This window comes from Phascolarctos cinereus, unplaced genomic scaffold (assembly GCF_003287225.1).
Source record: "Phascolarctos cinereus isolate Bilbo 61053 unplaced genomic scaffold, phaCin_HiC Scaffold_726;HRSCAF=1367, whole genome shotgun sequence".
NCBI lineage: Eukaryota > Metazoa > Chordata > Mammalia > Diprotodontia > Phascolarctidae > Phascolarctos > Phascolarctos cinereus.
This window is the reverse complement of record NW_027556098.1, coordinates 370,842,217-370,868,486: the sequence shown is the minus strand read 5'-3', so window position 1 is coordinate 370,868,486 and position 26,270 is coordinate 370,842,217. Positions and strand designations below refer to the sequence as shown.

Genomic DNA, 26,270 nt, shown 5'->3' with positions numbered 1-26,270 from the left:
TTTAAAAAATACTTTAATTGCTATTTCAAAATAGATTCCTTTATAATCTTTGCATATGATTTCTGAGAGGAGGTTCATAGACTTCACTAAACTGCCCAAGGGGTCCAGGACATAAAAAGTTAAGAACCTATGATCTAGTACATCTCGTTTTGTTAATGAGGAAATAGAGGTCCAAAGAGATTAGTCCAAGGCCACAGAAGTATTAGTTGGTAGAGCTTGGATTCAAACCTAGGTCCTTTGACGTCTTTTTGAGTCTGTTTACTGCTGTACCATGACAGCTCAAACTGTTCGGGTTATTTCCTGATCTTGTGTTGTATCCTCCCACCTCTGCATTTTCACAGGCCAGAAACACATTCCTTCCTTTTCTACCTGTTGAAGTCTTTTTCTTCTAGAATCAGCATAGGTGCCACCTCCCTCCAAGGTTTCCGTAGACCTCCTCCATGACTCACAACAGAAAATGATCTTCCTCCCTTTTCACATTTTCTTAGATCTGCATTTGGATTTGTTTTATTGCACTTTATCGTGTAGTTATTTTTGTATGTACCTTATCTACCTCCTTTAAGGACAGAAACTGTTTATTTTCTTATTGTATACCCATAGATACTTAATGTTTGTGGAATTGAGGTGCCTAGTGATGGATCTTTTTAAGGTGATGTACAGGGGAAAGTATAGCAATTGAAGATTCTATTAACAATCAGATTTGTAGCCTCAGGCAACAATTCATGTTTATAGAGTAGTTTATGGCTTACAAAGCATTTACCTTTATACCCCTGTGATTAAGTAGCATAAGCATTATGTGAAATGACATGCCTAAGGTAGGAGAGTCAAAACTTTTGAACCCAGGTCCTCTGATTTCTCCCTTCCCCCCAACCTAATGCTTTTTCCATCATCCTTTCACACATTAATTTTAAAGACACCATCTCATTTATTTTTCTGCACCCTGGTCCCTCTTTTTCCAAGCTCCTCATATCATAATGACAGTTCATTTGAAGTAGGAAAGTTGAAGGGGACAGCCTTTTCACTTTAAGCATGTCTTTCTCCAGACAGTGTTAAACAATTTTAGAAAATACTTAATCTCTTGGTTTATTGATGACTTCCCACAGTTTCCTTCTTAGGAAAGCATACCCAATATTATTATCAAACTTCATTTAGTGTGAACTAAGTCTAAACACTATGCTTTGAAGAATATAAAAGTATAGAAAGCCTGGTGCTTATAGTGTACTAGTACTGCTTAAATTTGAAAGTTCACATTCTACTTCCTTCAGTGCTGACCTTGAAAGGGAAGTGGAGAAAATGAACCAGTTAGCTATGGCAAGGGAGACCAGTTTGTGTACTTTACAAAAATTAGTGTACCACTAACTCTTATGTGCTATTTTAGGGGAACAGTGGGACAGATAATACAAAATTTGTTTTTAGTCCTTAAAAGTGTACATAAACTCCTTATAACATTGAGTTATTTTGGGAAAGTCATAATTTGCCAAATAAAATATTGAAATTATTGTGATATAGAGGAGAGAGCAATTCCTGACTTTTGAGTCAAGAAAGAAGAGCTGAATTTGATTTCTTGGCTTTGAGGGACTTGTTTTCTTCAGTGTACTTTTTTTTCCAGTTGGCCAATTGTATTTTTTAAGGACTCTTCTACCTCTCTCATTTGACTTTTAAAATCCTTCTTGAGCTCTTCTAAGAAGGCTTTTTGGGCTTCAGACCAGTTCATATTCTCTTTTGATGTTGGAGATGTGGGTTTGTTGACAATGTTGTCCTCTTCAGAATTTCTGTCTTGGTCTTCACTCTTCTCGTAATATGAATCTGTGGTGTGTTTCTTTTTACTCATAGTGTTTCTTTATTCCTTGGCCTTTAAAGAGATTGAGCTCTCCTGCTGGGGAGCAGAGGGCACTAATCCAAGCTTCTTGTGTTGGGAGCCTGGGTCTTGGTCACTGTCTCTGTGTGCTGGGGCCTCTTATGTTGGCAGTTGGAGGCTGTAGGGTTCTGGCAGCCTACCTGGTGTTGGGCTGAAATCAGCAAGGCTGGAACTTTCAGGCAATTCTAGGTTGCCTGCTTTTCCTTTCCTTTAGCTTTCTTCAGGTCCTTTTAGATGGGTGCTGCAGGGTGTTTATCTGCCTGGGGCCCCTTGCAGTGCTGCCTCCCTTAGATCTGCTGAGGCACTGGGAGTCTCCTTTGCTGTAGAATGCCTAGGCACCTGGTGGTTTTCTAAGCTGGTTACTACTGATTCCCCTGCTCTCACTGAGACACTCAGAGGTCCAGGTGTTGGTGTTTGCCTGCTCTACCACCTGGGCTTCAGGATCTCCTTCTGGTTGGCAGTTGGAGGCTATAGGGTTCTGACAGCTTACCTGGTGTTGGGCTGGAATGAGCAAGGCTGGAACTTTAGGGTGACTTTAGGTGGCTTTCTTCAGCTCCTTTCAGATGAATGCTGCAGGGTGCTTATCTGCCTGGGGCCCCTTGCAGTGCTGCCTACCTTAGATCTGCTGAGGCACTGGGAGACCTGTTTGCTGTAGAATGCTGAGGCACCAGGATCTCCTCCTAGTGTGCTAAAGTGAGGCAGGGCTACTGCTCTGCTGCTCCCTGTCTTTCTTCTGGTTCAGCTGTTCTTAGGGTTTTTTCTGGGGTGATATTTTCTGGGTTTTCAGAGGTTGATAGGGGAGGGTGAGAGCGACTACCTTTGTACTCTGCCATCTTGGCTCCTGGAAGCGGAAGTCGATTTCTTGGCTTTGAAACTGAATGACCATGTCACTTGAGCCTCAATTTCCTCTTTTGCAAATGGAGAAGATAATACTTGTTCATCATATGATGGTTGTGAAGATCAAATAATAGTATATGTAAAGCACTATATAAATATGAACTGTTATCCTGCTTCAGGGGCTTTAGAAAGCTATAGCTGGACACCTTTATCACTCAATCTAGTATGAAGTGTCACCCTAAGCTTTAGTGTTCTTTTCTAGCTTACTACCTGTCGGATTCAGTCAAGCCTTTCCAGACAGTGACACAGCTTTTTTTTTTTTTTTAAACCACAGTAGCTGAACATTGTTATCATTTGAAGCACATGAAGTTGAGTAAGTAGGAGAGTGATATAGGATCTTAGATTTGGAAAGGGGAAGGGAATAGCATTTATTAAGTGCCAAATAGGTACCATACATGGTACTAAGTGCTTTACAAATACCTGTGAGGCAGGTGCTGTTTTTTTTATCATCATCATCATCTCCATCATCTCCACTTTGCAATTGAGGAAGATAGGTTAAGTGACTTGGCCAAGGTCACAGAGCTATTAAATGTCTCAGGCTGGATTTGAGCTCAAGTCTTCCTGACTCCAGGCCCAGAGCTCGACTGTGCCAGCTGGCTGCCTAGAATGTTAGAGATCATTTTATAGGTAAGGAAATTGGAGTTCACTGTCATGAAACTAATAAACCAAAGTCTTGAAACTAATAAGTAGCAGAACGTAGACTACAACGTTGAACCTCCAGCTAGTGCTCTTAACACAACAGATTACTTCTAAAAGATGACACTATTAACAGGGCTGCTGTTATAAGTAAAAAGATTCTTATTTCTTTCAGTGGAGAGAAGGAAATTCAGGGATAATATGACAGAAGCAAAACCATTTTGTTTGATTAGTATGAGGTTAAAATGACAGACACCATATTTAAAAAAGAATTTAATGATATGTTTTATTTCATATTCTAAAATTTTCCTTGTATCTCACTTCTCTGTCCTCACAGAGAGGTATCTCTATTAATGGAGATTATTTTTTTAAAGAGAAAGAGGGAAAAAATCAGCAAAGCTCATTATACATTGCACATTAACAGATACATTGAAAAAAAATCTTGACAGTTTATGCAGTGTTCCATATCCAGAGACACTGCATAGGAATAGGGGGAAGTGTCTTTTTATATCTCTTGGTAATTTTACTGCATTCATTTTTGATTGTTTTGCATTTCTCTTATGTTGTCACTGATGTGTATATTGTCTTCCTGGATTTGCTTACTTCACCTGAAATCAGTTTCCATAGTTCTTTCCATGTTTCTTTATATTCATTATATTGTTTCTTATAAGCACAATGAAATTGCCATAGTTTAGACATTCCCCAGTTGATAGACACCTATTTAGTTTCTAGTTCTTTGCTGCCACAAAAAGTATGGCCACAAATATTTTGGTTTATTTAGAGCCTGTTGTCCATGACCTCTTGGGGGAACGGGGGTGTGTGTTTGTGGGAGGATACATGGTGGTGAAATATTTGGATCAAAGGGAATGGACATTTTAGTCACTATTTGCATAACTCCAAATGGCTTTTCTGAATGGTTGTACTGATTTACAGTTCCAACAGTGCATTCTATCCATAACCATACCAACATTAACTATTCCTTTTTATTGTCATCTTTGCCAATTTTGGCAAACTTTGCTGGGTGTTAGGTGAAAAACCTCTCGGTTATTTTGATTTGTGCGTTTTTTTTAATAGTGATTGGAACATGCTTTCATATGGTTGTTAATAGCATGCAGTTCTTTTGAAAACTGTTCATATCTTTTGACCACTCATCTTAGTCAGTATGCATTTTATTAAATGCCTACTATATGCCAAGTGTTGTGCTGAAAGCATTGTGCTTTCTTATTGAGGAAAGGCTTTTGGAACAGACTGTTTTGTTCATACAAAGTATGAACAACATGTATGTTAACAACAAGCATGTTAACAACATAACTTGTATAAATGATCTCAAAAATTTAACATTTTCTGTGCTGAAATTCCTTTTATTCTCTTTTCTTTAGTCACTAATCAACTTTTAGTTAGATTGAGCTGTTGTACTGTAATGTGGCTAATCAAGTCATCATGTGTGTTCCAGGCAAGAGGGCATCCATATGATAGACATACTTAATAACAGCTTTGCTAACATAGTCAATTATTAGGTGCTAAGAGATTAGTAAAATACAATTTGAGGTTAATGGTGTGGGGAGTTATTTAGCCATGTGTCAGTTCAGCTTAAATGTACTGAATAAGATGATAGTCTCTCACTGTACTTTGCCCCAGTCAGATCATCTGTGTGTTCATTTCTGGGCATTACAGTTTAGGAAAACCATTGATATGCTGGAGAATGTACAGAAAAGGACAACCAGCGTGTTGAAGGGTGTCAAGTCAGGGCAGCTTGAGAATTGGTTGAACAAACTGTTCATAGCAACCAGCCATCCCTCTTCATTATCAGTTCTATTCTGTGTAGTTAATAATTATAAAGTAATGAGGTAGATGTCACAAGCTGTACATTAAATGTGATCTCATTATATTATAGTCACCTCAAAAGAATTGATTCTGTTGTCCATGTGCTACTTTCTATCATTTTTTTCTGTCATGATGGTCACTGACCCAGAGGATGGGAAGAGTGGAAATTTTTGACTTATATAAATAACAATAATTCAGTGTTCTTGGGAAAATAGAAAGTGTTCTACTTATTTGTTTATTCACTTAAAGACATGCAATAAATATAAGAAGTATAGTAAATATGAGCTGTATACATGATCTTACTTTACAGATAAAAAAAGCTGAGAAATCAGAAGTTATGACTTTGCCTACGATCACAGTGGCAGAGATATTAGGGTGACTGCTAACACATCAATTAGGAAACGTACAAGTTACTAAAATGAAACATAATTCAGAGGAGGGAGAAGTTCATGTGGGCTGGATTACTAGACTTTTGAAGAGTGGATAGGATTTTAAGGGAAAAGGAAGGGAACTTAAAAAATGAAAGGTTTTTGGAGGCAGGAATGAGTTGAGGAGAGGAAAGTGAGATTTTGACTGGAGCAGAGGGTCTTCAAACAAAGACTTGATGATCTCCTTTTGGAGATGTTTTAAAGAAATTTTTCAGGTAAGGATTGGATTTGATAGCCACTGAAGTAGGTCCCTCCGGATCTGATTATTTCTGAGAAGGAAAGAAATGGAGGGAGAAGACAGACAATAAATGAGGGCAGAGAGCTTATAAGAAAAATAGGGGCCTTACAGGAGTCAAAGCTGTGTTGTATTTATATAAGATAAGTATAAAAGAGAGAGTAACTGGAGTAGAGGTAGCACAGTATTGTGGATTGAAAGCAGCTTTGTTGCTTCATCCTAAGGACTTTTTCATTTGACTCATGGTTAAAACTTGTGTATTGGTCTTCCCGTTAGACTATGAGTTCCTTGTCTTACTTTTCTATTTGTATCCCTATTGCTTTGCACATAGTTAGCATTTAATAAATGTTTTTTCATTCATTTGTCTGATTATAGAAGGCCTGGCTTCAAGTTCTGCCTCTGCAACAAGTGCTAGAATGTGACCCTGAGTAAACCGCTTAACCCCTTTTTCTTTAGGCAACTCTCTTAAGATTACAAATTGCAGAGAAGGTGCTGACCCACATTGGTAGGGGGAGTGCCCTCCCTCCCTTAGGAGTTTCCTGCATATTGAAATCATAGTCCCTAACCCTGTATTACAGTAGGTAGCTAGATTTGTCAGAAGTCAGAAGACCTTGGTTTGTATCTCACTTGTGACAGGATTTGTAACTTTCCCTCTCTGAACTTCAGTTTTTCCTCTGTAAAAAGAGGATAATAGGTGGACCTGTCTCCCAGCTTGTGAGGATCAAATGAGTTTATGTAATGAATTTTGTAAATAACAAATGTAAGGTGGTGTAGTAATAGAGGCTTGTTGTGGCTAGTGGATCAGGGTACTGGGATTTGGAATCAGGAAAAAAAAACTAGGTTTAAATTCTCTGAAGCATTATTCTGGCCTGCTAGTCAGTCATTTAACTTCAGTGGGCTTCAGATGTTGATGGAGGTATAAGAAGTCTCTTCCTTTTACAGACCAGCTGAACAGCCAACAACATTTCCAGCTGTTGGATAAGATTTAGTGTAGTTCCCAGGGCCAGCCCTGAAAATTCCCTGTGCTGGCTTTTTATCAGCATAGGGACATATATGTATTATTAGTACTACAAGGGATGTATTTGTATTGTTATTGTTTTACAGATGATGTGTCATTTGCTTTGCAGACCAGAGATTCCTGATCCTACCTATAGACATTGTCTGTAAAGAAAAATTTCTCTGCTTCTCTTCAAAATGTTCTCTGTCAAAGTACTGATTAGAGGGGCAGACATAATTGAATGAAAGAAGGAATGTTTGAGACTCTTTGGGGCCAATCCAGCTCTCTTGCTCTTAGTTGCCATTCACCCACCACAACAATATTTTGTTGCCCAAGCCCTAATAAGTACTCATTTTACAAGATGAAACAAAACATTTCTGTAGTGCTTGAAACTTTAGAAATTCCTCCCAACAGCCCTGTGAAGGCAGGCCTTTATTGTATCCTTTTGACTTAGACCTACAAAGTACTGTGGCCATTTGACATAGCCTTCTTTGTACTTACACATATCAGAATTGGACTACCAATTTCATTTTCTGCCACCAATTTCATAATGTGCTCAACTAATAACCAGCTAGGAAATGTCGCAGTTTACATTAGGGTGGTAGGTGAGAAAGCATAGTTGTGCAGTGTGACCCTTACTCATTTCCTGAAAAACAACTTAGAGCACATGTTCCACTGGTGAGTCAGTCAATCTTCAATGGTTTGTTGGATGTATTGTGCCCCCAGCGTTGCTGGATGTTGTAATGTCAAGGCCTTGGATTAATCATGGCTGGGGATTTGAATTTGCTCTTGTCCGCTTTTCCTCCTTCTTTAGAACCCTTCATATTCTGTTTTGTTTGTCTTTTCTTTTTCTTTCTGTTTTGGATTTTATACTTTCAGCAAACTTGGGACATCCACTTTCAGTTATATAAGCTGATTGATAAGCACATATGTGATAGTTAGCTCCTGAGGAGTCAACGTCGTCTAGTGGAAAGTCAGAGGAGTTGTATTTGAATCTTGACATTGCTACTTAATGATAGGGGATCTTGGACAAATCACTTAAGTTCTCTCTGTTTCCTCATTTGCAAAATGAGAGTTAGACTAGATCCACTGTAAGATTCCTTCTAGGTCTGATTCCTGGCCTCTTTTTTACCTGTGGATGAAGTCCTGGTGTGGTTGCTCTTTCTTTAGATGTACAGTGGGATTAAAACTTATACTGCATATCTCCCATGATCAAAGGTTGGGGTAGAAAGGGTTCCTAAATTGTAGAGCTCCATGGAAATGTGAATTGTGGTTAATGAAATCTCTACTCATTTAGGTAATAGAAAGGAACCACTATGGGGAAGAAAGCTGCCCCCCCCAAAAAAAACCCCTTTTCAAGTTGAAAAGACTTCCATAGACCTTTTATATTTGAAGGTAGTTAAGGATAATGATCCTTATGTTAGGATAAAACAAATTAAAAAGATTCTATCTAAATAATATTGTGAGACTTGACTTTAGCTACTAGGCAGGAATTGTACTTATTCACCAAAGTATACTTAATTTCTTTATAATAGAGCCTGAGTGGGTTTGAGGTGTTGTTCTCATTTGAGAAGAGTGCAAATTTGATTAATTGTCAAATAATGTATCTTGGGCTTTTAAAGCAGCTAAGTTGTCTTGTTGAAAATTTAGTAAAAGAACAGCCATCATACCAACTGTTGAACCTGGGGTGGGTGTTAATTGAGGGGAGTTGCAGAGCAATGAGTAGTTTCATCAGCACTGGTATCTTGTGAATGATTTTCAAAAGTCATGGAATCTTAGAGTTAACAATGAAAGGAATTGTAGAGAGCTTTTGTATACTAGGAAACCTTGGCTCAGATGTTGAAGTGACTTGTTCAAGGTCATATAGCTGGTGAGCTATAGGATTAGTATTAGACTCGTGTTCTATATCCAGGTAATGTTCTTTCTACTAGGTAACCTGAATTAAATATTGTTGAGCTTCAGTGGTCTTTAGGAGGCAGTCCTGTATATAATATCCTAATGTGTGAATTGAACAGCAAGCTTAATAGCGATGTCCTAGGGAGTTGCCCAGTGTCACCAAGCTAACAATTGTCGGAGACAAAATTTGACTCTCCCCAGGCCTTGCGCTCTTCACCAAGTCAAGATATGTGCCTTTGTGTGTGTGTGCGTGTGTCTCTTTTTTTTTTATGTGAGGTATATGTATTTCAAGAACACACTGTCCAGTTAAATATTGGCCAAGATTTTATATTGTGCTTTTATTAGGCAAATTGGAATTAGTTTATTTTGTAATCAACCCCTTCTATAATCAGGATTTCTGACTGAACTACAAATTACCATGACCCCAGTATCTATTACCATATTACTTGTAGACATCTTATTATTTAAAAGCTTACTATTGAGAACCCCTACCTGATGGTCTAAAAGATTACTTGGTTCCCTTTGGTGAATAGATATAGGCTTTTGACTGGTCTAATAATTGAATATCTTTTTCTAATTGTGATGATAGAAGATACTGTACAGATATTCTGTTTTACAGAAGCAACATAAAGGTTGTCCCATTTTTACCCCTTGTTCTCATTACCTGACTGGCTCACTGTCTTTTCCATTCATACATGTGTTTGATATATATTTGATATGATATGTATTTGTCACTTTTGTGCACATGCTGTAGATTCTTGATAAATACACTATGTATTATTGTTCTTTGAATCACTTGTAAGATGCAGTCTTATTCACAGTTTCTATCCATATAGCATCACCCAGAGGTTATCCACGCTTTAAGAAGTGAACTTTTGTGGTAGAGATGAGTTTGGTCAATAGTTGAAAGTGTTCTTCGGTTTCCCAAAGGCAGTCCTGTAAAGGCAGTCCTGTCCATTCTCTTGCGATTCACTTCTGGGCCTATAGCTCATTGTGGCCATCTACAGGTTCCATATGTACATACACCCATTCAACTATATGTCATCTAGTGCATTTCTATCTCCTTGTTTTTTCCTGTCTAAGTTGCCCAGGGCTAGACGTGTGGTAGGTGTTTAATAGATGCTTCTTGATTTGATTCTGACTGTATCTGATTGGGAAGATCAGTATTCACTGGACTGAAGTAATCAGTCCAATGTCATGCAAACCAGAAGCATCTAGAGAATTTTCCCACCTCTAAGGAATCTTTCTTCGAGTTAGATGGTATACAGGCTAGCCGCCATGATATTAAAAAAAGCTTTTATATAGTTTTACTTGTGTAAAGGAATAATATTTTAGCATATACATGGGAAACATTGTAGGGGGGGGAGTATGTGTGTTTTCTCTGAGTCAAATGGTGTTTTTTTGGTGTTCCATGGGCAGGATCTTGTATTGTCCTTATATGACTGATAATTTGGTCTGTTGGAAGACTGTCTTTTTTTTTCTTAAGTTTTTGTTAAGGATACTGTTTTTCACAAATCATTTTCATGAAGATTTTGTAGATGTGAAAAGAATTTTGCAGATGTCCTCACTCTTTTTTGGGGTAATCTTGTTTGTGATCTTTTGAAACCTTCTTCTGTTTGAGATTAAATTATTCCCTGAGTAACTTTAGAATTGTTGCCTTCAGCATAGGTTTGTTCTTTATGTATTTGGTCAAGTCCAGCTCTTCTTCCTGATATCATCTTAAGTGCCGTTTCCACTTTTAGCACATCAAAGAATGAGGTGAGTTGCATTGACAATAATGGGAATAGATCAGTAAAGAAATGCTGGCAAATGTTTCATTGCATATCTATTTGTTGTCTTTAGAATTCATCTTTGTATGCCTTGAGGATGTGACTTAGTGGTTGAGGCAGCTTGGTAGGTAGTACTGTTCTTTGAATGAGGTAGAACTATATTTGAATCCAACCTCAGACAGTTATTAGCTTTGTGGCCCTGGGAAAGACATTTACATTGTTTGAGCCTTAATTTCCTCAGTGGAGGTAAAAAGGGCACGTCCTTTATAGGTCTGGTGTGAAGAGTAAATGAGATAATGTGTATAAAGCACTTTGCAAACCTTAAGGCGCAGTATAAATGTCAGCTATCATAAGGGTTGTAGCAGTTATTGCATCTCAGACTTTTTGGATGTTCAGTATCCTGACCTGCTTTTTGCTGTTTTGTGAGGTGATGCTGATAGGTACTGAGGATGCAAAAACAAAAATAAAGCCCTTCTCCTCATGGCTTCACTTTAAGGGGTGAGAGATGATATATATGGACACAGATTCATACAGTACGTAAGAGTTCTAGGGTGAAAGAAAAGAGGTTTAGACAAGGAAGCTCTAAGAATATTTCATAATGGAGAGCACTTAACTAAGTGATCAAGGGTGGCTACGTGGAAGAACTGGGAACCTGAGTGGACGCTTTAAGGAAAACAAGAATTCTGTTGAACATTCCAGACAAAAGGAATGTAACACATAGAGAAGAGAGTGGGATGGTCCATTGAGTACAGGGAACATTTGCTGGTCCATTTTGGCTGTAATGTGGAGTCTGTGATGAGAAATGCTGTAAAAGTAGGCCAGAAGCATAGGACAGAGTCAGCTTGTTCAGGACCTTGAATGTCAGGCTCAGTACATTTATAAGGGAGCCACTGAAAGTTTGGGGGAGTGACAGGGTTAGACCTATTTCTTAGTAATATTATTTTAACAGTGGTTAGAAAGATGGATTAGAGAAGGGAGAACCTAATTTTATATAATCAAAATTATCCATTTTACCTTCCATGAACCTCTCTATTGCTTGTTTATGAATTCTCCCTCTATCCATAGATCTGATGGGTACTTTCTTCTGTGTTCTCCTAAGTTGCTTGTATCACATCACTCTTTCTGTCTAAATCATGTACTCATTTTGAGCTTATCTTGGTAAGCAGTGTGAGATGTTGGCCTGTTCTAGTTTGTTTCTTTCTTTTTTTTTCTTTTAATTTTCTTTTTTATTTTTAGGCAGTTGGGGTTAAGTGACTTGCCCAGGGTCATACAGCCAGTAAGCATCAAATGTTTGGTCTGAGGTCGGATTTGAACTCAGGTCCTCCTGATTTCAGGGCCAATGCTCTATCCACTGCACCACCTAGCTGCCCCCCCTGTTCTAGTTTCTACCAGATTACTTTCCAATTTTTTTCTGTGATTTTTGTCAGCTAGTAAGTTCTTGCCCCGGTAGCTGGGATCTTTGAGTTTATCAAACCGTGAGTTACTGTGCTCATTTATTTCTTCTGTATGTTCTGTACTTAATTTGTTCCATTGATCAATTACTCTTGTTTCTTATTCAGTACCAAATTCTTTTGATGATTATAGTTTTGTGGTATACTTTGATATCTGGCACTGCTAGGCCCCTTTCATGTTGTTTTTTATTTTTTTCATTTATTCCCTTGACCTTTTGTTCCTTCAGATAAATTTTATTATTTTTTTCTAGCTTTATAAAATAGTTCTTTGGCATTTTGATTGATATGATACTGAATAAGTAAATTAAGTACTATTGTCATTTTTATTATATTGGCTTGGCCCACCCATGAACAAGTAATATTTCTCCAGTTATTTAGATTTGTGTCTGTTTCTATGAAAAGTATTTTGTAATTTTGTTCATGTAGTTCTTTGTGTGGCTTGGCAGGTAAACTGTATTTTATATTGTCTGCAGTTATTTTAAATGGAATTTGTTTTTCTAGCTCTTCCTGCTAGGATTAGTTGGTAATATACAGAAATGCTGGTGATTTGTGTGGGTTTATTTTATATCCTGCAACTCTGATGAAGTTACTGTTTTGACTAGTTTTTTAAGTTGACTCTCTAGGGTTCTCTAAGCAAACCATCATATCATCCTCAGAAAGTGATAGCTTTGTTTTCTTGCAATTGCTTATGCTTATTCCTTTAATTCTTTTTCTTATTGCTTGCTGTAGGTTTTTGTTGTTCAGTCATGTCTGACTCATTATGATCCCATATGGTATTTACTTGGCAAAGATATTGGAGTAGTTTGCCATTTCCTTGTCCATCTCATTTTATAGGTGAGGAAACTGAGGCAAACGAGGTTCAGTGACTTGCCCGGGGTCACACAGGTGGCCCAGGTTTGAACTCATGGAGATGAGTGTTCTTGACTCCACGTCCAGCACTCTATTCACTTCGCCACCTGCCTGACCTTGCTGTGTATAGTAGCATAGTTCTAGTACAATATTGAATAATAATGGTCATAATCTTTGCTTCATCTCGATAGTATTTTCTAGTTAGTCTCTATTACACTTTCTTGCTCTTAGTTTTAGCTAGATACTACTTATTTTAAAAAAAGCTCCATTTATTCTTAATGCTTTCTAGTGTTTTTAATAAGAATGGGTGTTGCAATTTGTCAAAAAACCTTTGGCTTCTTTTGTTTCTTGAATTTGAATTACATATTCCAAAGTCTTTCATTGTCCTCCCTTGTTCTCCCCTATACTCATCTTCATGTTGAAATCACTAAGTTAAAGTAAAAGGTAAGTTGCTTTGGGGAAATCTTGGCTTTTCATATATTTACTTTCTCCATACTTTCAACAAATAACTTTCGTGTGCACAATCTGAACTTGTCTTCATAGTGGTTGATTTGCTCACACTTGTCATGAGCACAGCAAGGTAAAATGACCCAGGAAATGTGTCTTGTTGCCTCTAGGCGTACACTGTTACCCAAACCATCTACTACCTTTTCCTCCTTCGGAAGAGGCCCTTTAAACTCTTCTGACATTTAGTTGTGACATCTTTTTCTGTGGTTTTATTTTATATCACTAAGGATCTGATTCTGTTCCTCAGCTCATAGTTGTTGGACAGATCTACAGGTCATTTGATGTAGATAGCCCTCAAACCATGTCCTTTTAAAGCACCTTTCATCCTCCTTTCTGACTACCTGACTGAGGATAGGGATTGTAAAGGTCTGAGTAACATTTCGTATTTTTATCTGTTTGGCACTGTTGTAAATCCAGTTAATCACCTAATGGCCATCATTCTGGTTATGATCTCTGTATGTAGCTCATCTGTTCCTGAGCCAAAAGTCTGTTGTGAGGATTGTATTCAGAGTTTTCCTAGCTTAGTAGAATTTGCCTGGGCTATACAGATAATTTGGCATAATTTGTCCTTTCAGCATTTTCTTCATATAACATACTACATGAAGCCTAAGTTAAAGTGAAATTCAGTTCTGCATCCCTGGCCTTTGCTAGATAAATCCAGAACTACATCTTTTTTTTTTAATTAATTTATTTTGAGTTATCAACAATCACTTTCATAAGCTTTCGAGTTTTAAATTTTTTTCTACCTCCCTCCCCAAGACGGTACACAATCAGATATAAGCTATACATATATGTTCCTGAAAAACATATTTTCACATTAGTGATGTTGTAAGGAAGAATTAGAACCAGTAGAAGGAACCACAAGAAAGAGGAAACAAAACAGAGGGGAAAAAAAAGAGCAAATAGTATGCTTTTGATCTGCATTCAGACTCCATTGTTCTTTCTCTGGATGTGGATAACATTTTCTATCATGAGACTTTTGGAGATGTCTTAGATCTTTATACTGCTGAGCGGGGTTAAGTCTGTCAATAAGTCTTCGCACATTGTGGCTATTACTGTGTACAGTGTTCTCCTGGTTCTGCTCACTTCATTCAGCATCAGACCATACAAGTCTCTCCAGGTTTTTCTGAAGTCAGGCTGTTCATCATTTCTTATAGCACAATAGTATTCCATTACATTAATATATCACAACTTGTCCAGCCATTCCCCAATTGATGGGCATCCCCTCAATTTCCAATTCTTGGCCACCACAAAAAGGTCTGCTATAAATATTTTTTGTACATGTGGGTCCTTTTCCCATTTGTATGATCTCTCTGGGATATATAGCCCTAGAAGTGCTATTGCTGGGTCAAAGGATATGCACAAGTTTTATAGCCCTTTGGGCATAGTTCCAAATTGCTCTCCAAAATGGTTGAATCATTTCACAACTCCAACAACAATGAATTAGTGTTCCAATTTTCCCACATTTTCTCTGTCTTCTCCAACATTTGTCATTTTCCTGTTTTGTCATGTTAGCCAACCTGATAGATGTGATGTGGTACCTCAGAGTTGTTTTGATTTGCATTTCTCTAATCTGTAGTTATTTAGAGCATTTTTTCATATGACTACAGATAGCTTTAATTTCTTCATCTGAGAACTGCCCCTGTTCATATCCTTTGACCATTTATCAATTGGAGAATGACTTGTATTCTTATAAATTTGGCTTCTTTTATGTGTTTTAGAAATGAGGCCCTTATCAGAGACACTGGCTGTAAAAATTGTTTCCCAGCTTTTTGTTTCCCTTCTAATCTTGTTTGCATTGGCTTTATGCAAAACCTTTTCAATTTAATGCAGTCAGTGTCATCCATTTTGCATTCCATAATGTTCTCTATCTCTTGTTTGTTCATAAATTCTTCCCTTCTCTATAGATCTGACCCGTAAATTATTGCTTGCTCTCCTAGTTTACTTACAGTATCACCCTTTGTATCTAAATCACATACCCATTTTGACTTTATCTTGGTGTAGGGTAGAAGATGTTGGTGTATGCCTAGTTTCTGCCATACTGTTTTCCAGTTTTCCCAACAGTTTTTGTCAGATAATGAGTTCTTATCCCAGAAGCGGGGGGGGGGGGGGGGGGGTCTTTGGGTTTATCAAACAGTAGATCACAATAGTCATTGACTACTATGTCTTGCATACCTAACCTATTCCACTGATCTACCACTCTTTCTTAGCCAGTGCCAAGCAGTTTTGATGATTGCTGCTTTATTATACAATTTAAGATCTGGTATGGCTAGGCCACCTTCCTTAGTATTTCTTTTCATTAGTTCCCTTGGTATTCTGGACCTTTTGTTCTTCCAGATGAATCTTATTATTTTTTCTAGCTTTATAAAATATTTTTTTTGGTAGTTTGATTGGTATGGCACTGAATTAACTTAGGTAGAATTGTCATTTTTGTTATATTAGCTCGGCCTACCCATGAGCTACTGATATTTTTCCAGTTATTTAGATCTGACTTTATTTGTGTGGAAAGTGTTTTGTAATTGTGTTCACATAGTTCTTAGGTTTGTTTCTGCAGGTGGACTCCTAAATTTCTATATCTCTTGCTGTTGGGCTTTGTTGGTAATGTATGTAGAAATGCCTGTGATTTATGTGGGTTATTTTAGAATCTTAAGCTCTATTTAAGAGAGAGAGAGAGAGAGAGAGAGGGAGAGAGGTGCTAAATCTTGGAAAAGTGTGGGTATCTGACAAATCCTCACTTCTGTTATGTTACTGATATCACCTGAATAGAGGACTTCTCTTCATATCTCTGTTCTGTGTGATATGGGACTTCATGTCTCTGTTCTGAGTGATATGGGACATTTGAACATTTTAAACTTCTAAGTTTGGCCTCCTGACTGGAATAACTTTTATTATGTACAAATGTAGTAAAGTTGAAAAAAAGATGTTACTATAGGGTGTATTCCATCTATGGAGGATTTCTCTAGAGATTTACCCATAGGTGGTTTGTGGTCTACTGATGAAATTACAGAGCATTGAAATGGTAGGGTGCAACTTAGGGTTCATGGTATCGTGAAAAAGTACTGGGCCTGGTGTCCAAAGGTTGAGATTTAAGCCCTGGTTCTGACAGCTACTTCTTTGTTTTAGCATTGGGAAACATGTACTTGTGGCCCATTGTGTGGGGGGGTATTGTAAGAAAAGTACTTTTGTTTTGGTGAGGCAGTTGGGGTTCAGTGACTTGCCCAGGGTCACACAGCTAGTAAGTATCAAGTGTCTGAGTACAGGTTTGAACTCAGGTCCTGCTGATTCCCAAGACTGGATGGAGCTCTATTCACTGTGCCACCTAGCTGCCCCAAAAAGTACTTTTTAACACTTGAAAGACCATAGTTTAAGAATACCTCAAAGGACCAAGCTGCATCACTGGACACAGTGCTTTTTTTTTTTAATTTATAAGGGAAAGAAAATAGAGATGGGATGGAAATTTTTTATTTCGAAGAAAAATTTAAAAACCTCTTTTTGCATCAATTGATTTGCCCATTCTTTTCAGTGTTAGAACTGGAATGCACTATATAAACCTGCAGTGCTATTATAGGGTAGTTCAGCATCCAGAATAGCTGTATTCAGTTTTACCAAAGATACAAATCATTGCATCTAAAAGAGAAGGGACCTGAGAAGCCTGATCTTCCTGAATAGTTAGGACTCTTCTCTCTGCCATCCCCCCAAAGGGGTTACCTGATCTCCACTAGAACTTTTTCAGTGATAGAGAATTTTCAAGGAATTGGTAGCCAATTATATTTTAGGATATTTTTCCTTATTTCAATTTAATCTCCCTGTCTGCACTTTCTGTATCCATTCTACCTTGTTCTGCCTTTTAGAGACAAGCAGGGTGACTTTAATCACTTTCTTCTGAGTTATACTAGAAGGCACATTGTCTCCCTACCTCATAGGACAAATTTTGTCTTAAAAGCGTCCACTTTTGTTATCTGACTTTCATGGCATATTTTGCATTCCTTTTGCTATTTCTCATCTTTTCTGCTTTAGCTTGTTAACATCTTTCCTAAAGGAGGAAGCACCCCAGACCTGAACATAATATTCTATACATCTTAACAGAATCCAAGTAGTATCACCTTCCTGGTATTTGCTCCCATATTCTAGTAATATAGCCTAAATTATGATCATGTTAGAGTTTTGTAGTTTGATTTCTCTTAAGGTTATAATCCACTAATATACTCAGACATTTAAATTATTTAGCCATACCTCTGTCATCCTGTATCTCTCTTTATTTTATTCAAACCAAGTAATAAAACACTGCATCTATTGCTGTGATGTTTTTATGTGTGTTTTTTTTTTTTTTTTGGCTTTTGGTGAAGCAGTCAGGGTTAAGTGACTTGCCCAGGGTCACACAACTAGAGCAGTAGAGTTCCTGGGTCAACTTTTATGGAATAATTCTGAACTGTTTTTCAGAGTGGTTGGACCAGTTTGAAGCTTTACTAACTGTACATTTAATGTGCCTATCTTTCCACAACTCCTCCAACATTTACTATCCTCATTTCTTATCTTTGGTGGTTTGCTGACTTTAAGGTGAAATTTCAAAAGTTATTTTGATTTATATTTCTCTTATTAGTTATTTGGAACCTATGGTTACTGCAATTCTTTTTGGGACCTTGTTTGTTCCTATCTTTTGGCAAGTTATTATTGGGAAATGGCTTTTATGTTTGTATTTCTATAGTCTATGGATCTTGGATATCATACTTTCAGAGATATTTGATACAACTACCTTCTCTTCCCTCCCCCCCCCTTATGATAGTTATGCTAGTTTTTTCATGTAATCAAAAATACCCATTTATCTTTTGTAATCATCTCTATCTCTGGTTAGGAATTCAGCCCCTAGCTTTCACTCTGTTAGGTATCTGATCTGGTTTTCTTTTTTTAAAAAATCACATGCCCTTTTATATTCAGGTCACATTCATTTTGAGTTTACTGTTTAGTGTAAAATGTTACTCTAAACTGAATTTCTGCCAGATTTCCTTTCCAAATAAGGAGTACCTTCTCAGCATATATGTTCTTGAATTTGTGGAACAGCACTGGTTTAATGAATTCCTTCTCCATTTTTCCTTGTCTAGTCTGTTCCATTGATCTACTTTTCTATTCTTTTCTATTTCCAAATAGTTTGGATGATTACTGCTAATAGTATAGTTTTGAGGTCTGGACATTTGTATTCCCTTTCATTCTTACTTAAGTTGTTTTCCGAAATATTCTAGATCTTTCATTCCTTCAAATGAATTTTGTTATTTTGTCTGGCTCTGTAAGGGTCACTAGTTTACTAGTTTTAGTATAACAATCAATGTGTAGACTAATTTTTTTTGTTTTTACTATACTGGCATGGTCCAACATTTTTGTGGCTCTAGAAATGCTAATAAGACAAAAGAATTAAAGGCATGAAGTTAGGAAAAAGGGAGAAAAAATGACCCTATTAATTGAAGGCAGTGCTTTGTTTAGAAAATCCTAAAGAATCAGTAAAGAGACATATTGAGACAAAAGCTTTTAGTAGCCTGTAAAATACATGTACAAAAACCAATAGATTTTCTACAAAGCAGTAATAAAATCTAGGACAGAATAGAAAGGGAAGTCCCATTTAAATTAACTACAAAATTCATAAAAGGTAGGGAGTCAGTAGCCAGGCACACTGAACACCTATATAGGTCTTCAAAATGTTGAATTTAAATAACTGAAGGAGTATATTCAGTGTTTGTGGCTGGGCCGTTCCATTATAATAAAAGTGACGGTACTATGAAATTAATTTACATATTGATGATATGCTGATAAACTGATATGCTAAGGGGAAAATAAATTTGAAGGAGCGAAAGATCTGGAATTATATTTCTTCTTATTCCTCCTATTACTCTGTTCATTTTAGCTGTGCTTTACAGATTCTTGTCATCTTTAAATTTGACATAAAGTAGATAGGAATAAATTTGTATGCACACACACACAAGACAGTAAGGCACAATGCATAGGGAGTAATAAATAAGTGCAGGCATAAAGTACTGTTATGAGACTTCATTCTGTTGACTGTAACTTTATTTTTTTTTATTTTTTATTTAAAAAATTTTTTTATGACTAAAAGCTTTTTGTGCATTATACTTATAAATGTTTAAGCCTGAAGTTGCTTTTTTTTTTTTTAAAGAATGAATCCAGGGGCAGCTAGGTGGCGCAGTGGATAGAGCACCGGACCTGAAGTCAGGAGGACCTGAGTTCAAATCCGGCCTCAGACCAAACACTTGACATGTACTAGCTGTGTGACCTTGGGCAAGTCATTTAACCCCGATTGCCTCACTAAAAAAAAAAGAGAGAAAATGAATGCAGAATTAAATTTTAGAATCTAGAATAGGACTAGAAATGTAATTTGGAGCAGATAAATTAATCTTTTCCATGTCTTAGATGACTGCTCTAGAAAATAGTGATAATATCTTTTCTACTTCAAAGGGGGATAAAAACTAAGAGAGTAGTTTAGGGAGTACTTTGAAATCAGAATATTTGAGTGCTTTTTTCCTCTACAACTTGCAGTCAGTTAATAGAAAAGACCTGGTCCTTGCCCTCATGGAAATTACAGTGTAGTTGGGGAAATAATAAGCCCAACAAAACACAGCAAAAAATAATATGAAGTTGTGAGCCACAGACTTTGTGGAAATTCAGAGGAAAAGTGAAAGGGAAAGAGTGGTCTCACTTCAGTGAAAGAAAGGTGGGTCTGGGCTCTCCTGCCCTTCTAGGGGTGGTGTTAGGATTGATATTTGTGTTGCTTGGCCCTCACAAGGTTTTTGGTGCAGATGAAATGAGATAATGTGTATAAAAGGTTTTACAAATTTGAAAACATTATATGAATGTCAGTTAATTTATTATCAGTGAGAGAGGGATAGTAGGATGGTTTTTAAGAGCTGGGCCTTGAAGCAGAGGGAGCAACACTATTGTCATAGGAAGAAATTAATGTGGCTTATTTATGGGACAGTGAATATACTGGCTTTGCTTGGAACCAAGGTTCTGAATTCTAGAGGCCCTCGAGTTAATGTTTGGTATATTAAATTATGTTCGAGAAGTTTACAAAAACTCACAGTGTAAAAATTTTGTTAATTTGTTAAGATTCAAAGGCTTTTGATATCTTATTTTATTTCTGATGGATTCTGAGGTGTCATTTGTTTAGCCATTCAAGTCCTCAATTGAGACATAGACCTGGTCTTTTTTCACTTGTCTTTGTCTTTGCCAATTAAAAAATATGTTGAATTCATTGCTAAGGTGGTTTAATCTGGAATTGGCGATTTCAGTATACAAATTCACGTTGATACAGTTTTTAAAGATAGAATTTTATTGATAGCTTTATTGATGGTTTTTACTTAGATTTCTCCCTGTGCTTTCCCCCCTTCCCTGTTTCAGAGAGCTAGCTCTTCTATCATAATTTTTTTTAACTAGTAAAAAGGGGAGAAAAATGGGTGAAATCAGTTAACATCAAGTGCCTACTTATATTTCTGGCACTTGGTAGACTAAACACTGAGTATACAATCAACTCTTTTTTTTTTATCTGATACTGTTCTTTAATTATGTAGTGTTTGTTTTCCATTGTATTCTTTTCAGTCCATGTTTCTTTGCATTTATCATATTTGCATGCATCCTACAAGCATAGAAATAGTCCATTACATTAGTTGTACCAGTTTGTTTAGCCATTCCACAATTGATGGGCACCTATTTTGTTTCCAGTTGTTTGCTACCACAGAAATTGCTACTGTAAGCATTTTGATTTCTATATGGAACCTTTTTGGCAATTACCTCCTTGAGGTTATACTGCTTAAATGTGGAATCTTTGGATCAAAGTGACATTCTAGCCACTTTATTTACATACTGCCAAATTGCTTTTCTGAGTGATTATACTAATTTACAGCTTTACCACTGATGTATTAGTATGCTGGTCTTTCATTCTACAACCCTTCCAACGTTATTGCTGTCTTTGATTATCTTTGCTAGTTTGTTGAGTGTGAAATGAAACCTTAGGGTTATTTTGATTCGCATTCTTTCGAATAGTTAATAGTTAGCAGTTCTTTTGAGAACCATTTGTTAATCTTTTGACTGGTTATCTATTGGAGTATGACTTTTGGTCTTTTTTTTTTTTCTGTTTGTGTGTCTTGGATACCAAACCATTATCCAAGAAATTTGATAGAAAAGGTTTTTTCCCAGTCGCTTTTTACTTTTGCCTTTCAATTTTGTGTAACCTAAATTACCTATTTCAAAATTTGTGATTGCTTTCACCCTTTCTTTGGTTCAGAATCTTATCTTCTCTCTGTGCCTATCAAAGGTCTATATAATCTCACTTTCTAATGGTATGTTTTTTAATATTCAGGTCACATCCATTTTGATTTTATTGTGGAATACGGTGTATGAAGTTCTAAGCCTAATTTCTTCCATGTTGCTTCCCAGTTATCTAAGCAGTTATTATCATACTGTGTTTTTTTCCCTAGGTAATTTGTTTATTGACCTCTATAGATTGAGTTATTTCTGATTTTCCTTTGTTTAGTCTGTTCATTGACCTACTTTTCCTATTTTTTTAACCAATAACAAATGGCTTTGATTGCTGTATAAATATGAGTTTCCATCATATTTGGGTAGTACTACTAATAAACATGACAGTAGTGTAGGTGAGGCAAGACCTAGTCTGGGGCACATGATACCTTACCACCCATTTGTAGTTTAATCTGTGCCTGTTTTGGTGGGGTTATGATAGTTATGGAAGAAGTTCTTTTTTCCTCCCTACAATCCTTGAAGGTAGACTTAGATTCTAAGGAGATTTTAACTATATTATCTGATGCCCCCCCCCCCAACAAGTTGTATGTGCTGCTCTCTGTTGTATTCCTGTGCTCCCATTTGGCTATTGCTGCTACTGCTGCAAGACATGTGGCTCTCTGCTCCTGTCTTTTTAGGTATAAGTGATAGCACCTGAAACAGCTCTTTTTTCCATTTGTGGAGCAAGGATAATATAAATAATTAATTCAAAGTCACAAATTTCAGAGCCCAAGTTTTCCCATGTAAGTTCTTCTTTCCCCAGGCTTTTGCTTACAGGGAACAATTCTTCAGCTCTTCCAAAAATATGTATCATTTGGATTGTGAGCACACCTTGGAAAGTTTCATGTGTTGCTCAGGCCAAAGCTGGTAGCCAATAAGCCTCTTCAAAGTTTAAGCAGAATGCTTCTAGGCTAATATACACTCACTAAACCTTTCTGCCTTGATACAGGATGCACTGTAGTTTGTGCTCAATTGTTATAGCATTTGGAAACCCAGGGTCATGTCCAAATCATTTTCTTCTTATAGCTTTGCTCATCCTTTTTGGGGTGGAGGAAGAAAGGGAGAGAGGACATAATGACCATTGGGAACACTGGGCAAATATGTAGATGAAGAAAGAATTCTGGATAACTCTTAATATTAGATTGTTGGTTTTAATGTCACTGAAATGTTAGCTTGCCAGTGTGGGGACTCCTTGTAGTTAACTCTGCAAACCAATTTTCACCTATTTCTTCCCTTCCTCCCTCAAAAAAAAAAATCCCAAACCAAAATCAAAACCCACCTAGTGAATTAACAGTCACTGAGGTAAAGAGAAATTGAGGGGGGAAGGGGAGAAAGCCATGCTTCATAAGGAGATAAATTTTTAGAGTTAAAAGAATTTGCCAACTTTTGATTGTCCTTTCTCTGTATACTTGGCTACAAACCATTCAGATCCCTATCACCTCTGATCTGGACTATTGTCCTTAGCCCTAAGGTCTAGTGTAGCTCTAAATCTTATTAATTTTCCATATTGTCTCTCACTGTTACTAGAGTATTTTCATAAACATAATCTTATAGCCAGTGAATGAAATTTAAGTTTGCAAAGAAGCCTAGATTTGGGTGGTAGAAAAGATCGAAAGATTTTCAACTTGTTCTCTTTTCCTTCTGCAGGAACGCCAAGGTCGTGTGAAATAAAGGCAGCTCTCCTGCAAAGACTGCAGCAACGGTTGCACCTGAATATCCTTCTGAGAGAGAGAAGAAGAGAAATGACCTTTGAAAGAATTAGGACTTTTTTTCTTAATTTCATTGACTTCAAAGAGACGATTGCAGACTTACAGTTAAAAGTATTGGAATTTCACAAAAGACATAGGACTTAACTGGAAAAGAAAAAAAAAAGAAAAAAAGGAAAAAAAAACTAAACAAAAAATCCCTCTAGGTAGTTTAGGTGAAAAATGTCCCCTTTATTTTGCCTTTGGTTGTGATTTCAGAGCATAAGGCTTTGTTTTTTGTCTTTTTACTATGTTTTTCGGATTTTAAGGTCCGTAAGTGGCATACAGTTTTTCTTTAATTTTTAAACCCTTTCCTCCCCCCCCCATTTTGACATTTGCACTTGGAACACCGAGTTGTGAAGGTTTTGGACATCCACCCCAAAAAGTGGAATTGGTTTTTCCTTTCCGAACTGGAAGAACATTTTTATGAAGAATTTTTGTGTAGAAGAATCGAGCAGAGTGTTGCCCAAGGTTGTGTCTCTGAGGGTGGTTCATTTTCTCTGACCCTTTGTTACTCAAAGTAAAGTACTAGGAGTCCTAAGAAATGTTCTGTTCTTGTACATTATACAGATTAAGTCAGGATTAATTTGATTTCAAAGCTAAGAACAGTGGTAAAAACTTGTTTACAGAAAATGCATTTTGGAAGAGAAAAATATTGTAAAATGTGTAGTGAATGTTTCTTCAGTTTCTTGTTCAGCCAATGAGGAAAGGGCACTGCCTTTCTTTTTACCATTAATCACTTCTCAATAATAAACGTGAGATCCTGTTGAGCATCACTTCTTGTACCATTTCATATTGCATATTTAAAAGCCTACTTGAATTTGGAGGAAATTGGAGGTGTGTACCATGTATGAATTTATTGTGATTTGCAAAGTGAGAAGGAGACATATGATTTTAGACTGTTACAATATGGAAGGAACTCAGGTGTGCTTTTGCACTCTGGGCAAGATGACCTCTCTAAATCAGGGTGGGTAAACACACATGATGATGTACTACTTGCCGAGTTCCCAAGGGAGGTTCCCTGGGAAAAGAGCTCACAGTACAAGTTATCCCACGGCCCTAAGGCAGTAAGTGCCCTCTTTTTACTGGAGCACGCAATGCTGTGATTTCCTCGTGCGGCACAGAGTCAATTCATCTGAAGTACCTAGAGAATAAGTATGAGACTTCAGACGTGCTTCATCTTAATAAACATTCATGACAGGATTTCACTAACATTTCACAGGCCCAGGAGCAAGAAATTCTAGTAAGGCTAGGCTTGATCCTTGCAAACACAGCAATATTCCTTTTTGCCTTTCCCCCCTAACCATATGAATTTAAAAATTCAGAATCACAATTCCAGTTTTTATGCCTAATTTGAGAGTAGTGTAGACTTGTCTGCATCAAAATTAACATCATCTTTAGTCATTATCCTGAGTGTCTTCTATCTTATGTTTTCATAATTTAAACTTGAGTTTTAGTCAGAATTCTTCCACAAGATAGGGAAAGTTAAGACAATGTAGTAAGAAGCAATTTCTATAAAAGGAAAACATTCAAAATGAGTACAGGTAACTTTTCTAATAATCAGTATTGCCACACTCTTGCATACTTCTGGACAGTCTTAAGTGTACTTTTAACAAACTTTGCAAAAGAAAGAGCCTTTGTCAGACTGGCCAGATTTTTTTGACTACTGGCAAACTGACTTTTATTTTCCTATGTTGCAAGTAGCCAGCTTGCCCAGACCAGTTGATCTCTGGTTAATGCCTTGTCTCAGATAATTCAGAGGAGGAAGGAGTGCCTATAGATATGTGCTAATCTGTCATTAACTTGAGTCCCCACTTGAGGGGTTTTCTTTACTTAACACAGGTAAAATGCAGGCATAATGAAGTGCTCCTGTATTTCTCTATTTCTAGGGATCTTAAAGAGCATGTTTTTCTCCTGAGACTAGGGAAGTCCTGATACATTCCCAAGTCAGCTGAAGAAGATTTGAGATAAGTAACTACATCTGGAAATATTAACAACTAGATACTTGAAGTTCCTAATTTCAGCTGAAAGTTGTGTGAACTAGATCCTACTTGTACTTAAATGCAAAATCAACTACTGTACAGCCTTTGGTAGCTCTGGTCTGATGTGTAGTCACAGGTATGTGAAAGCAAATTCAGGAGCAGTTTTAATCTGAATTTACATACCTCCTGTTCAAGTTGGATATGAAGTTATCCAAGATACTTTTCAGTTTAATTTGAAATGCTTGCATTGCAGAGTAGTTTGAGTAGTTTGATTTATAAAGTTGCACTTCTTTAGCTGTTTTCTAAAAATGTCAGGGTTTTTTTTCAGCTGCATCAATAAAAAATACTCTCATCCCACTGTATTTCTCATAATGTGCTTTTTAGATTTTCAGTGTCTTTTATGATGTTGAGACTTCCTTTGTATAGTTTGGTTGATTCACCATGCAGAAAAAAACAAAAAAAGGGATCCTTTTCTAGGCAAAGGCAACTTTTCCTAGGAAATCGACTCAATTTTAGGACTTAAATATTAAATCTGAAGGCCTTATTCAGTTCTCTAAGCTTGTGAATGTGATGTTTAATGTCTGACCTCGGACCTGTCATGTTTATTACCACAATTTAAGATGTATCTAAGACCCTAAAGATTTTTTTCCTTAGTTTGTAGAATTAACATCCTTACAATGTGATGGCACTTATATTCAGAAATTTCTGGTTAGCACATTAATAGAAGAGGCTGAACGTTAACACCTATCGAAAATCTTTAGCTTGAATTCTATTTTAAATACTGGTGACACTTTCCTTGCTTGCCCAATTATTGTGACTTGGTCCTTTTGCATGTTTAACAAATGTTAACTCAAGCTTACAATTTCACAATCTGCTAAATTAGTAAAATTTTTTG

At 36.9% G+C, this 26,270-nt stretch overlaps 1 protein-coding gene across 1 annotated transcript in view; it reads left to right on the top strand.

Moving 5' to 3' along the window:
• The window catches only part of YTHDF2 (YTH N6-methyladenosine RNA binding protein F2), a 43,039-nt gene extending 18,870 nt beyond the window's left edge, over positions 1-24,169 (top strand). Inside the window, exon 5 of the mRNA XM_020983324.2 lies at positions 23,296-24,169. Coding sequence (XP_020838983.1) covers positions 23,296-23,319 — 24 coding nt within the window. The 3' untranslated portion in view covers positions 23,320-24,169. The remainder of the gene's footprint in view (positions 1-23,295) is intronic.
• Positions 24,170-26,270: the final 2,101 nt, after the last annotated feature.